A 13,668-nucleotide genomic window follows, 5' to 3' on the forward strand; every position below is an offset into this window, starting at 1 on the left:
CAGAATAAGCACCGCCCATACTATAAGCCCCGCCTCCGCCCCCCGCCCCGCCCCGCCTCTCCCCTCAGAGTCCCGGCACCCGCACCCCTGCGCCCCAGCCGCCCTCTCTCCATTGGACAGCGTCACCCGCCACTCAGAAGCGAACCCGCCACCTATTGGGTAGCGCTGACGGGGCCGGTTCGACGCCCGCCTCCTGCGGGCTCTGGCGCACGCCGATTGGCTGTGACGGGAGCGGACCTTCCCCTTCCCCCCCGGTTGGGCCGCGCTCGGTGCTTGGCAGCCAGAGGGTCGGCGCCGCCATCGCCATGGGCACCCGCGACGACGAGTACGATTACCTCTTCAAAGGTACCGCCCGGCCGGGCCGCCCCGCGCCTCTCAGCGGCTCCGCGGCTCCCGTGGGCCCGGTTCGGTTCGGTCCGGCCCTTCCCGTGCGCAGCCCCGCGGCCCGGGCCCTCCGCTGTGAGGGGGCGGCACTCCCAGCCCGGCCGCGCCCTGCGGGGTTCCGTGGGCCCTGATGGGGTGGGACGGGGCTGCCGGACACGGGGCTGCCGGGGGGGTGGAGGGCTGCTGTGGCTGCTGTGGCTGCTATGGCTTCTATGGCTGCTGTGGCTGTTCTGGCTTTGCTCTTGTGGCTGTCGTTGCTGTCGTTGCTGTCGTTGCTGTGTGCTTTATGGATGTGCTCGCCTGCTGGTCGCTGAGCTTGGAGGCAGAAGCGGAGCACCGCCCTGCTTTCTGTGTCTGCGCCTTCCAGCAGGGCTGTAAGCTCGGAAATATCAGCTGTGTGGAGCCGGGCTGGCTTCGTGCTGAGGCCGTCGCACCGCCTGGTCCCAGGGTTGGGCTCTTTGAAAGCCTCCCCGCTGCGTTTCTCCCTGTTGATTAGGTAGGCAAAGTGCTGCTCTGCTTTAAAAACACTCACCTTGCTTTGAAGGCAGGATTTTAATTTCATCTGGAGTGAAACAACCCGGAGCTGTTGGGGCTGAGCGGTGGCACGCACGCACATACACACACACACACACACACACACACTGCTTTGTGGCACTTCATGTCATGCAGAAATGGGGGACGGGTTTGTCCTCATCTGCTTTGTGGGCAGCTCTGTTAGCATTTATTGGTTTGGTTTTGTTTTTCATTAAAAAAACAAAAACCAACAACACAAAGGAGCAAAATCAGCCCCACTCCAGAAGGAAAAACACACAGCCGAACAGGCAAAGCCCTTCTTCCCTATCTGTTGGCTTTCCGTCCTTCCTTCCTTCTGGGCTGTTTGGGATTGGATAAGAAAGGATGGGTATAAACAAGATTGAGTGGGATGAAATCTCCACTCTCATAAGAAAACAAAGAGGATCAGCTCCCCGTTCTCCCCCTCCTTGCCTTTCCAGTGATGGAATTAAATATCAAGTGGAAATTGATGTAATGAAAACATCAGCGCACTCGGCGCGTTCTGGCTGAGCCTCTGCTCTGCTGCTGGGATTTGATGCTCAGGTTTGAACTCTTCTCAGTTGAGCGCAGAGGTGGGAACGGCCATGGATGACAGCAGGAAGGATTGATTTCATTTTCTTATGCCCGAGGTTACCCAGAAATGAAAGTCATTTCTCCAGCCCCCCATTTCCAAAGGAAACCTATTTCCACACGCAGCTGGCTCCGGCTTTTTTAATGTTTCCTCATGCAAGAGAACACCACTGAACACCAATCCGTGTTGGCAGTCGTGCTCCAGGAGCGGCTGTTCCAGCAGGGCTGTGGGAAGGCTGTGTGTTATTGGCTTGATGGCTCGAGCATGCAGAAGGTCCCAGCTAATTCCAGCTTTGGGGATGTGAGCGTGGCTGCCGTCAGAGCTGCTGTGCTGAGCCGGTCCCTCTCTGTGTGCTGTTTCCCTTTTTCCTGCACTGATCCCTGCGGTCTGAGCTGCTCGTTTTATTGATCAGAACAAAATGTTGTTTGTTAACGCTGCCCTGGGAGAACAAGCTGGGTGCTGTGTGTGGCTGTGAGGGTCTCATTGTGGAGGCACTGCAGTGATGTAACCCAGCAGAAGCGGGGGTTCACAGCTCTGCTCCCAGCCAGCTCTGCAGCTGGGACCTCTTGTGATGGGTTTTGGGTGGTTTGGATGGGATTGAACGTGTTTGGTGGGATTGAATTGGTGGAATTGGATGTACGGCCTTTTAATATTGGTTGAAGTATCAGAAGCTGTGCGCCTGCTGAGGTGTGATCTCCGTGTTGGTTTTCCTCCTGAGAAGATCAGCTGTGATCGGTGTTTGTTTTACAAATGACATCTGAGATTGTGCAGATGTACTCCTGCCTTGTGGGGGTGAAAAGGAAGGGAAGAAGCGTCCATAGGGGGCAAAAATGAAAGCTTTCTTTTATGTTTGTGGAAAAGTAGAGCGCGCCGATCAGAGCTGAAGCCCAACGGGGCCTTTGGTTATTGGAAACAAATGTTGGTCATGTTATTCATCAATATCTGGCAACCTTATGTGCTGAATATTTATGATGAGCTGCGCTGGGAAGAGGCTTAATCCTCCTCATTGTGTGAAGGAATAGACTCCTTTTGACAGATAATTAACTGCTCTGTTTAAAATTCCGCCATAAACCTGATTGTGTGCTACCAGACCTGCAGTGCTTTGCAGTTGGTGATGCTGAGTGCTGAGCACCCAGGGGCCCGGGGCAGAGCTGGGAGGAGGGCAGGCAGAAGGAGCAGCCCTGCAGCTGTGCTGGAAGCTGGGCTGAGGGCTGGGTGCCTCGTTCTGCACTGCTCCACCTGATGCTGACCTGTTGGTTCGGATCATTTCCAAGCCCAAAGCAGCATTTCTTGCTCTTGTCAGTGGGGCCAAAGGTTGGTAAAGGGGGGTGATCTCATGTGTTCTGATGGATGTAGTAAGGATTTGGGCTCTTGCATTTGGTTTAGGGCTTTCTTTTTAACTCTTTGAACAGGCAGTGTTGTTTAGTAACCCGTTCCCAAGCTGAGGAGATTCCACGAGATCTGATTGCTTTGGTCCAGAAGCTTTAAGGCTCCTTCTTGCTCTGTTCCCATAGAAAATAGGGGTATGTGGGTCTCCAGTCTTTGGGTCTCTCTGCTAAAAGAGGAAATCTTTGGTTGATGGTTGACTGAGAGCAGCAGGTTGTAAGGCAGCGCGAGCACGAACTTGGTGCTGAGTTTGGGTCGGGTTGCCTGCCTTCATTACTCCTGCATTCAGTAACATGTCAGAAATGCTCTCCCCAGCCCTGCCAGAGCGTGGAGCAGCCGCTGAAGGCATCTGAAGGTACCCAGACTGCAGTGAGTCATTAGCAAAGTGGGGCAGGGCCGCCTGAATTTTCTTCCTGCGGCCGATGGAGTTAATGACCCAAGGTCTTTTTGCAGAGTTCATGCATGAAACTGGTCATCTTCACGTGGCAGAGGACAGAAATGAGTCCAACCTGGAGAGGCAGCCGTGCTTTCTTGAGCTGTGTGTTCCTTGGAAGGTTTGGGCCGAGTGCTTACAGGCAGAGCGCTGCGTGGAGCTGGCTTCAGCTGTCCCTGCTGGGGAGAAGTGGGGTGGGAGCTGCCAAAGCTGGAGCCTGAAACAATGGCCTGAACACGAAATAAAGCAAAGCTGAAATAACAGAGGGACCGGCCCAGTTCGTGGCCATGGGAGAATGCTGGTGAGCTAATCCAGAAAGCGTGCAGGGAGGGGTGTTCTCTAATCTGCTGTGGACAGATCGGGAGGGTCTAGAAATCTCTCAGCACTGATGTTTTCCTGTTAGCATGGCAACACCTTGTGCGGAGGCAGAGAGTTTCAGTCTCTTACTTCTCATCTAATCCGCTGGAACTCGCTCTGTTGGGTGAAGTCCTGCTCTGTTTGTAGTATCAGCTGTCTTCCCGTGGGGAGCGTGTTGGTGGATGAAATAGCTGAAATAAATGGCACAAAAGTTGGGCATCTCATCTCCCTCCTTGCTGCGGGTCCTGCCTGAAGCAGCCAGGGAGCACAGTGCTGGTGTGGAGTTAATTTGGAAAATGATGTCCTGTCTTTCAGTTGTGTTGATTGGAGACTCCGGGGTCGGGAAGAGTAACCTGCTGTCACGCTTCACACGCAATGAGTTCAACCTGGAGAGCAAGAGCACCATTGGGGTGGAGTTTGCTACCAGGAGCATCCAGGTGGATGGGAAGACGATAAAAGCACAGATCTGGGATACTGCAGGACAGGAGAGATACCGTGCCATTACTTCAGCGTGAGTACCTGCCTTTCTTTGGGACAACAGCAGCTGCATTTACAGGTAGAGACCGAATGAAGTGTTTGGGTGGGACAGAATCCTCACAGCATGTCCTGCTGTGGAGCCAAGTAAGCAGTAACAAATATCGTGTTGCTTGATCAGTACAATGAAAATAACGTTTAGATTCAGTGGGTGTGAATGTCACAGCTGTCAAAATGAGGTCCAAGAATGCATGCTGAACATCCAGTAAATAGGAAGGCAGTGCTGACTGCAGGCTGTATTGTGAACAGTGGTGTTGAAAAGCTTTTAGATCACCTTTGTAGTGCAGGCAGCATCTGAAGATGTAACATCTTGGTGTAAGCAGCAGACCAAAGCCTCTTTTAGAGGGGAGAAATCCAAACAGCCAGTGGCAGGCCTGATTATTGCGGGGTTGAAATTTCAGTGTTAGGAATATGTTGCTTTCTGAAGTCCAAGCTTGTTGCTGAATAAAGCACAGATGAAGCCGTGTATATGAGCCTTACAGTGAGGGGAACTGTAGAGGTTAGGTCAAAATGGGAGAGAAACAGAAAAGCACAGCCCAAAGGAAGCAAGAGAATGGAGAGCAGAGTAATGCAGAAGCAGCTGCCAGTAGTTTGGTGGCACAGCAAACAGGTGCTGGGGGAGCAGAGGGGCCCAGTTGTGTTGTGTGGGATGGTGGGTGTCACAGGGTGATGAGTGGTGTTTGCTGTGTTGTGCTGAGCCCTCGGCTTGTGCTGAAATGTGCTGAAGGGCAGATTGTGTGAGCAGAGCCCAGGGTCTCCAGTTCTGTTTGGAGAGACAGGAAGCTCAGCAACAAATGCTGCCGTTTCACCAAGGGTTACTTTTCCTCGTTGGAAGGCGAGTCAAAACGTCGCAAAAACCCAACGAAACGTTTGGAACTCGTTTTGAGGGGATGGTTATTAAAAGAGAAAGGGAAAAAAAGCAGCATACAGAACTGCAGCACTTGCATCAGCACAGCTTTCTGAACGGGAGAAGCAGGCGTGGGTCTGTTGGAGCTCTCTGAAGGTGTCTGTGCTCCCAGGTATTACCGCGGCGCCGTCGGGGCCCTCCTGGTCTATGACATTGCCAAGCACCTCACCTATGAGAACGTGGAGCGCTGGCTGAAGGAGCTGAGGGACCACGCAGACAACAACATTGTCATCATGCTGGTGGGCAACAAAAGCGACCTCCGCCACCTCAGGGCTGTGCCCACCGACGAGGCCCGCGCTTTCGCAGGTTGGTGTGCAGCATCTCCAGGTGCTTGCTCAAGTTCAGTGTGCTGGTGCAGGCTGGAATCGCTGTGTTGTCCAGTGTTTGACTTTTGCCTTATGCTGATTTTGGCGAAAGAAAAGGGTGTTGAAGATTCTGCAGCTGGCTTGTTAAATGGTGGATGTGGTTTCTTGTTAAATCTCGTGTTTGTAAAACACCGTCCTTGAGCTGCCTGATATCCAAAGCATAAACACTTCCTCTAGGAAGGCTAAAAAACAGCAGGCAAGTAGAGGAGAAAATACCATGTATAGATCATAGAATCATAGCACGGCCTGGGTTGGAAAGGAGCACGATGATCAGCCAGTTTCAACCCCCTGCTGTGTGCAGGGTCACCAACCAGCAGACCAAGTATCTGTCAATAGACATCAAATATCACAACACAAAATCCAAGTCTCTCCTTCATTCCTAGAGGCCTGGCTCTATGGAGAGCTGCAAATGAATCCTGAACCTTCTCTTAGATGGTGCAGTTTCTGCTCCAGAGCACTAACGTGGATAGTAGTGTCATCTAGTGCCATTTAAATGCAGTGATCATCAGACTTGGAGGTTATCAGTTGTTCTGGGAGCAGCCTAGCTGGTTATGTGAGCTGCTGCCACTGTGTTACCTCTCTCTCTTCCTTATCTTGCAGAAGACTGATCAAATATTCTTGTGCCTGAATAGGCCAACAGATGTTCAATCTGTGCATGTCAAGCTTGGGGCTGGAATTTAAGTATATAGCCTTTAGAATCCTTCTAGGAATATTACTAGGCTTGCTTAAATGCATTTCTTGCTATTAAGCAAGTTCCCTGTGGACAGTGAAGCTGCTTTTACATTTTTCAATTGAATGAGAGGCAAAATCTGCATAAGAGAATCAAAGAAATCAGTGGGTGCCCTGGTTACAGGATTACTTCGATCCTTTGGCTCAACACTTGTTGCCTTAAACACCTGGGGGTGGTGCAGGTGTCACAGGTCAAGCTCTGTGACTGCGGTGTGTCTGTATGGCAGCTGTACTGTACACCTCCACCTTGGATGTCTGGTTGTTAATTACTACTATTAACAGTATGTAGAAGCATCTTTTGTGCTCTCAGAGTCAAGAAAAATTACTCTGCTGCCAAAAGGTTTATTGTAATTTGGAGGTGAGGCCTTTTAGGGAATCGTTAGATCTGTTCACGTGTTATGAAATGCAGAGGAGCATTTAAGTCCTCTTGCAGTCAACACATGTTATCCTCTGCTCTGGCTGAAGTTGCTTCTAGGAGCAATCTGTGGCCAGGTGAGGGTAACACTGTGCCAGGCTGGGGGAATGTATGGCTTGAGTAAATAAGAACTGCAGAGGGGTAAATATCCTAAAGCTACAGAGCAGCAGTGGTCAGAGGTGCTGCTGCTGTGGCTGTGTCAGTGGTGCACCAAGTTGTTCCAGTAAATGGGGGGGAAAAATAGCCAACAGCCTGGACTGATTGCCCTTAAAAACCAAAAAGTGCTGTTAAAGTTCCTAACTGAACCACTTGTTATTTATTGCAGAAAAAAATAACCTGTCTTTTATTGAAACTTCTGCTCTGGATTCAACAAATGTAGAAGAAGCCTTCAAGAACATCCTTACAGGTGAGGTCTGTTATGGGTTCTGCAGACCCACCACGGCAGTGGAACTTCTACATGGGCACAGTCTGCAGTTATTGAAGCTGTTTTGGGAGTGATGTTGGGAATGATTACTTGTTTGCAGCCTGCCTCACCTTACCTCTGTGTTTTACCCCAACCCCACGTGCCTTTCTCCCCAGTTTGGATTTGTTCTAGGCTCCTAATATTCCAAAAAGCGAAGCCATTGCAGTTGAGCTGTTGTAAGAACACAAGTAGTTCTTTGGCAGCACAAAACCTGGTGCTAAAGCCACAGCCTTGGTAGGAAGAGAAATGTTGCAGCGTGCTCTTAACTCTGAAGCTGGCAGGTAGGGAACACTGTCCAGAATACTGAACTCTTACACTCAGCTGATGGCACAGGTTGAATGCAACTGTGCACCAATGGTGTATCTGCTTTTTTTGCCTTCTGGGAATGTCTCTTAAGATCCCCAGGAACTGTGTGGCAATGTGATAGTGGGCAGACACCAAAATGAAGCTGCTGAGCTCGTGGTGTCTCATTGCAGCTTGAGGACTTGCTGTGTGTGTGTGGGAATGCTGTGTGGCTTTATGCAGTAGCTTCACTGCACGTCGTATCAGAAGGGCTCCAGATTGTTGTATTCTTCTTGGGTTTGGTCTCTTTCAGTCTGGGGCTGGGATTTCCCATGTGAAGGCATGGAGCCCTTGCTCCTGGAATAAAGGAGTGCGTGAGGGTCAGGAGTCACCAGTAAAGCTGTTATTATTTCAGGATACAGCAGCAAGTCCTCCTTATTGTGCTGAGCCAAAAATGAAGAGCATGGTGAAAAAATGTGGTGAAAGCAGCTCTGCTGATTGGCTCACAGTGGTTTGCAGCTGGTATTTGGCAAACTTGAGGCAAGTGCTTGTTGGACCTCTGGGAGTGTGCAGTTCAGCTCTGTGTAAATACAGCACATGGGAGCTTTCTCTTTCCTTGAGAGTGATGTGGGCTCATAAGCCTGAGTTTTATGGTTAAAGGTTAAGAAAAAGAGGAAGGGTTGAGGATGCATATTGAGAGATATATAGGCTGCAGGTGGTGAAAGTGGGAAGCCCACAAAGCAGGAGATGCTTCAGATAAACATTGCTTATCTCTATTTACATCTGTTGAGGTGTGTAGCTTCTGCAGGGTTTGGCCTAATGTTGCTGTAACTTTAGTAGGTGTTAGTATGAGGCATAGCTACATGCTTGAGCACTCTGTGTTCCATAGGATGTATTATTCTGGCCCCAGTCTGAGGTGACTCTCTGCGTTTGGGCAGCTCTGTGTCTGAGCTAATTGTTGGAAGCAGAGTGCTGGGAGGCACAGTGTTGGCACACCCACATGCTCACAAGGGAGCCAGCAAGGGTCTGCGAGACCTAACTGGAGCTAAACCCTGATAGACCTGGGCATCTCTGCCTTCAGAGGCTCTGCTCTAAATTCTGTCCATCATAATGAGGCTTTCTGAGCTGATAGATATCACACCACCCTTCTGTAACAGAGAAGGAGTTGCCATGTAGCCACACGTTCTGTTGGTCCTGTCTCAAAATGCTGCTTGACACGATGAGGTTACCTGTGATGTTTCATGGTCTTCCACTTCCACTACAAGCAGAAATGGAAGTAATTGATAATTAGCAAAGAACCCTTAAATTTCAGTGTGACATAAGTGGGAAGAGATCTGTTGAACACATCCTGAGTTACTGTTCTGCCTCTGGCTGCCCACTGCAGTCTGAATCTTATCCTGCAGAGTGCAAAACTTGCTGCAGTTTGTGTCCCTTCAGCAGCTCTTGGGACCACGATGTGGGTGCTGGGCAGGATCCAGATCCTGACTTCTGCTTACCGTAGCTGAATTCTGGGAGGACAGACTATTTCTGTGTTCTCACCCTTATGCACTGTTTGGTGGAGTTGTGCCTGACGTGCACATCCCACCGTGTCTAAGAAGAGCATTTCCTGAGCATTTTTTGGCTTTTTCTTTTGGTGACAAGATGCTGATTTCGCTTAAATGAGAATGAGCCTTTGTTCTGGTACTGCTTAGTTGTCAGGAAGTGTCTGATGTGTGCTGCTTGTTGGATGCTGACCAGAGAATTGGCTTTGTGTTGCTGTTCCTTGGTTGTACGTGGATGAGAGCCTATTACCAGGGAAGTGGCTGAGCTTTAACCTGGTGAATTCTTGGAGGCTCTTTCAGGTTTGTTTTGCAGAGGTGTGGAAGCAAGCAGGCAGAAGCTGTGATGTTGGGTCTGGCCAGCTCTGGTCCCAGGAATGTGCTGCAGTTACAGATGACCGAGAAGAGGTGGGCAGGAGGAAAAAAAGGGAAGTCAAGCTGCTTCTATGAGCACAGAAACCTGATGGATGAAGAGTGGGTTACGCTCTGCTCCCCGGCAAGACTTGGGTTGAGCTGCTGGTGAAGTAACTGGAGAATGCTGCTGCTGAGACAAGGCTATAGAGAAGAGCAGCTGTGGCCTGAGCTCTTGTGCAGGGTGGCCTTGAGAGCAGGTGCTGCTTATCTGTGACACCTGGCTGGATCTGAGGTGACTCGTGTGGTGCTCTGAGATGGAATCCATGATTCGGTGCCCTGAGCACGGCTCTGCCATCCCCAGCCATCCTGTCTTCCCCTGTAGTGCTGTCCTGAGCCTGACTGTGTGTAGAGAAAACGGCCAGGGGTTTTTGTAGGAGAGTTCAGTACTGCCTGGTGTGACACATGGAGCCAGAACTTCAGCTGAGGTCAGGCCTGGGCAAACTGAACTCAATCACTGCTTAGGACAGCATCCTGGGCTCCCAGGAGGGCTGAGATTGGCCAGTGCAGGAATGGCAGGGATGTGGCCAGTGAGAATAAGCAGTGCTGAAAGGGCTCTTCCCAGCCTTTTAGGAGAGTGAAATAAACCTGTGCAGAGCAGTGGGCTGGGAGAAACCATGGGGAAACTGGAAGAGGGAAAGGAGCTTCCTTGCTGGCCATCAGTTTGAGAGATCATTAAAGACTGGGAGAAAACCCAGGTGGATGCTGCCTTGAAAAAAAGAGGGTTTGAGGATAACTCTGAACAGCTCGTGTTAAAATACACTGCTGAGAGCAGGGAGGGGGGATGTCAGTGTCTGCACTGCCTCTCTTTTTCCCTGTGAGCAAAAAAGGACTGAAGACAGGCAGTGGCAGGGAGCTCAGCCTTGGGTTCAAGCTTCTATTTTAAATGGGGTGAATAGGTGCAGCTTCCTTTGGAAGAAATCAACCTCAACAGAACACAAAACAACAAAAAAAAAACAAAACAAAGAGCCCAAATCCTAAAATTCTCCTTCGTTTTAAATCCTTGTTAAAGGCTTTGGCTGTTTGTCCTGAGGCTGTGACTGTTTGAATGTGACCATAATATTTACTGCAGGCTTCCAGGGAGGTGCTTGCCCTTTTCCTGTCTCACAATGGAGGGAAGTTGGAATGAGGTCTGACAGTCAGTGAAATAGAAATATTTCCACTTATTTCTACTGATGCTGCAGGTGAAATGGTTTCCTTCTGAAAGCTTTTAACCTGGAAGTCTGTCTTCAACAGTTGGGGTTCTGTGAATCTGTGTGCTTTCAGGCATGAATTCCCTCAAGAATAGCATTTGCAGATCAATGTGGGGCTGCGTGGAAGCTCTTCTCCACTGTAACGGAGAGGAGCAAGTGTTTCTGTAATCTGTGGGGACAGCTTGTCAGAAGCTGAAGGGTGAAATGGATGCTGCCATTGCTGCAGTGTGATGGTGATTTGCAAGCATCCTTTTTCAGTAATGTTTTAGATAATGTTGCCCCTCTGTTTTAGAAATGACCATTCCTGCTCCTTTCACACAATGGCCAGGGTTGGAAGGGACCCCAAGGGCCGTGAATCTCCAACCCCCTGCAGGGCCACCAACCTCCCCATTTCACAGCAGCCCAGGCTGCCCAGGGCCCCATCCAACCCGGCCTTGAACACCTCCAGGGATGGACGGGGCATCACAGCCTCTCTGGGCAGCTGTTCAGCACCTCACCACTCTCACAGCACAGAACTTCCCCTGACATCCAACCTCCATCTGCCCTCCCTCCATTCAAACCATTTCCCCTTGTCCTGCTGTCATCTCCCCTTGCACAGAGTTGATTCCCCTCCTGTTTGCAGGCTCCCTTCAGGCACTGCAGGCTGCACTGAGGTCACCCCCAGCCTTCTTTTCTCCATGCTGAACAAGCCCAGCTCCCTCAGCCTGCCTTCATTCTTTCTTTCTCGTTTGAAAAAGATTTTAATGCCACCTTTGTTCATGGAGTCGCTGAAAAGAATGTGACAGGAAGCAGGGAGACAGTAAGGAATCTCATCTTTAGGCCTTCCAGACAGAGCTGAGTGTCTGCACAGAGCTGGAGAGCCAACCAGGTGTGACACTGCACCTGGGCTCCCTTTCTCAGCTACAACCTTCCCACTCGTGGTGCAGCCATCGTGTGGCAGCTGGCTGTGAGACGAGGGCATGCCCTGCTGCAGGGAATGCCTTCCAGAGTTGTAACAGGGCTGTTCTCCTTTCAGAAATCTACCGCATTGTTTCTCAGAAGCAGATTGCAGACCGGTCTGCACACGATGAGTCTCCTGGCAACAACGTCGTCGACATCAGCGTCCCACCAACCACCGACGGACAGAAATCCAACAAACTGCAGTGCTGTCAGAACCTGTGACCTCCTGCAGACGACTCTGATGCCCCTCACTTCGTCTGTGCTTCATTTAGAAACTTGTGTGCACTTCTTTATCTCCTGTGATTCAGTGACTCCCCTCCCCTCCTTCCTTCACCCCATCCCAGTCTTCTCCTTTCATCTTAGAGCTTAAATTGTAGGGCTAACATTCCCCTGCCTCTAAGATCCCCTTGAATGTGATGAGTTTTGGGCTTGAAATGTTGGCACTGATCTGATAGACGTGTTTGTGTTGGAACATCTGCTGCTGGATATCATCCCATGAAACGCTCTCCTCAGATGGTTTTGAGTTTTGTTCTGGGAGAGAAACCATGGGGGCTCGACTGTAATAGCTGAGGAAATGACTGCATTTAGGTTACAAGGCTTCTTCCTGCCATAGTCAGATTTTCTCTCCTGTTTCTGTAAATGCAGGGGAGAAATGGAAAGGAAAAGCTGTCCTACCCAACGCTCTGTTTTCTGTCCCAATGAAGTTTCACAGTGAGGTTTTTAGTGGTTGCACACACCTAAGAAAGCTGTTGAAAATAACCTGACTTCTGATGTAATTACCACTAGTACAGTTAGTCTGGCTGTGTAGTTTACTGTTTCCTGCCTGGGAAATCTTTCTCTCTTCTTGTTTTATTTGGGAACAATGAAGTATGTCTGCATCGCTTCTTCTGCCACCACCGATGCCTGTGCTGCTGCTGCAGGCTTGGTGGAGTGGCTTAATATTTATTCATGGCTTATGTTAATCAGTTAACATTATTGTACAGTAAGTGCCAGCATCTTCCTTTCAAACAACCACCAACTTTTGCGACCTGTAGGCTGATTTTGTACTGTAGATCAGTGTCTGAAAGCAGGACCTCCCCTAGATCCAGGATTTATTTTGCATGCTGCTTTTTCTCTAGAATTCCCCTCCCCTGTTTTGAGTGAGTGAAGCAATATTTTCATGTCATGTATATACCTGCACTTGTAAGGGTTTTGGTTGTTGTTAGAGAAACACACTTTATACATTTTGTAAAACTCCTGCAGAACCATTGCATCTCAAACTTTTCTTTCACTGCTGACCTTGTGCACAACCCTGACCTTTGCTAAAAGGCGTAACACCGAGTTTCACACAACTGCTAACCTGCTGCTTCCCTCTTCTTCTGTTTGACCCAACGGCAGACCGTAATTCTCAAATGATTGTACTTCACTGGGTGGAACAGATCTGCCATCAGCAGGGCTAACTACCATCAGATTTGGTTCTTGCTGAGTGGGAGGAATGTTACCACAGCTCCATGTATCGCTCTTTCGCTAGCTTGTGAAAACCCTGATGATGGCTGTCCATCACTCACTGGCTCTCTTGCTCTTGCATCCTCCAGTAAGCACTGAATGTTACGGTGAGGCAGCTCCAGGTGAAGCTGTGTGAAGGAGGAGGTGCTGATCTGCTGCTCTCTGAAGACGAGTGAAGCAATTTGCAGTGAATTTTTGCTCTGTATACTTCCGAATTCCGAGACTGTGCCTCACTTAATGAACCTACCTGCATGTTAGTGAGTTGAAATATTCCCTGATACAAAGCAAATATGAAACTGTAAATTGTACTTGAAGGGGAAATCTGACATTCCAGTCTCAACTGTTCTGTCTGGTTATGTAATAAAATCAAGGGCGGTTAACTGGTGGCTTTCACTTTGTTCAGACTTCCAGAGGGAGGCCTTTAATCCTGGAATGTGTGCAAAACCTGGGGAGCTGTAGTTTCAACTGAAGGCAGCACCTGGCAATTCTCAGCTTTGTTTGGGGACGTGTTGGAGGTGAAGGGGTGCTTGCTTGCAGCCCAGTGCCATCGAATGCTGATAGGAAGGAGTCCCTCTTTGGGCACTGCAGAAAGCTGCAGTGTTCCCAGGTGTGCAGCGGGCCGGCTCTGCAGCCAGGCTTCAAACAGCTTTGTGTGGGCAGACAGGGAGGAACGGCTCCAGCTCTGTTCTGCTGGATGAGAGCAGAACTCAGCTGATCTGAACTG

The 13,668-nt window shown here is 49.9% G+C and overlaps 1 protein-coding gene across 1 annotated transcript; it reads left to right on the forward strand.

Moving 5' to 3' along the window:
• Positions 1-211: 211 nt before the first annotated feature.
• On the forward strand, positions 212-13,324 carry RAB11B (RAB11B, member RAS oncogene family). Its single transcript, XM_048927673.1, has 5 exons — positions 212-345; positions 3,999-4,194; positions 5,237-5,430; positions 6,959-7,039; positions 11,536-13,324. The coding sequence occupies exons 1-5, from the start codon at positions 306-308 to the stop codon at positions 11,679-11,681; spliced, it is 657 nt and encodes a 218-aa protein (XP_048783630.1). The 5' UTR covers positions 212-305; the 3' UTR covers positions 11,682-13,324.
• Positions 13,325-13,668: the final 344 nt, after the last annotated feature.

This window comes from Lagopus muta, chromosome 26 (genome assembly GCF_023343835.1).
Source record: "Lagopus muta isolate bLagMut1 chromosome 26, bLagMut1 primary, whole genome shotgun sequence".
In the NCBI taxonomy this organism is placed as follows: domain Eukaryota; kingdom Metazoa; phylum Chordata; class Aves; order Galliformes; family Phasianidae; genus Lagopus; species Lagopus muta.

Excerpts from the sequence above, each read along its gene's own strand:
- RAB11B (XM_048927673.1), top strand. The coding sequence starts at position 306 with ATGGGCACCCGCGACGACGAGTACGATTACCTCTTCAAAG. Across the intron at positions 346-3,998 it reads GTACGATTACCTCTTCAAAG|TTGTGTTGATTGGAGACTCC; the intron begins GTACCGCCCGGC and ends CCTGTCTTTCAG. Across the intron at positions 4,195-5,236 it reads TACCGTGCCATTACTTCAGC|GTATTACCGCGGCGCCGTCG; the intron begins GTGAGTACCTGC and ends CTGTGCTCCCAG.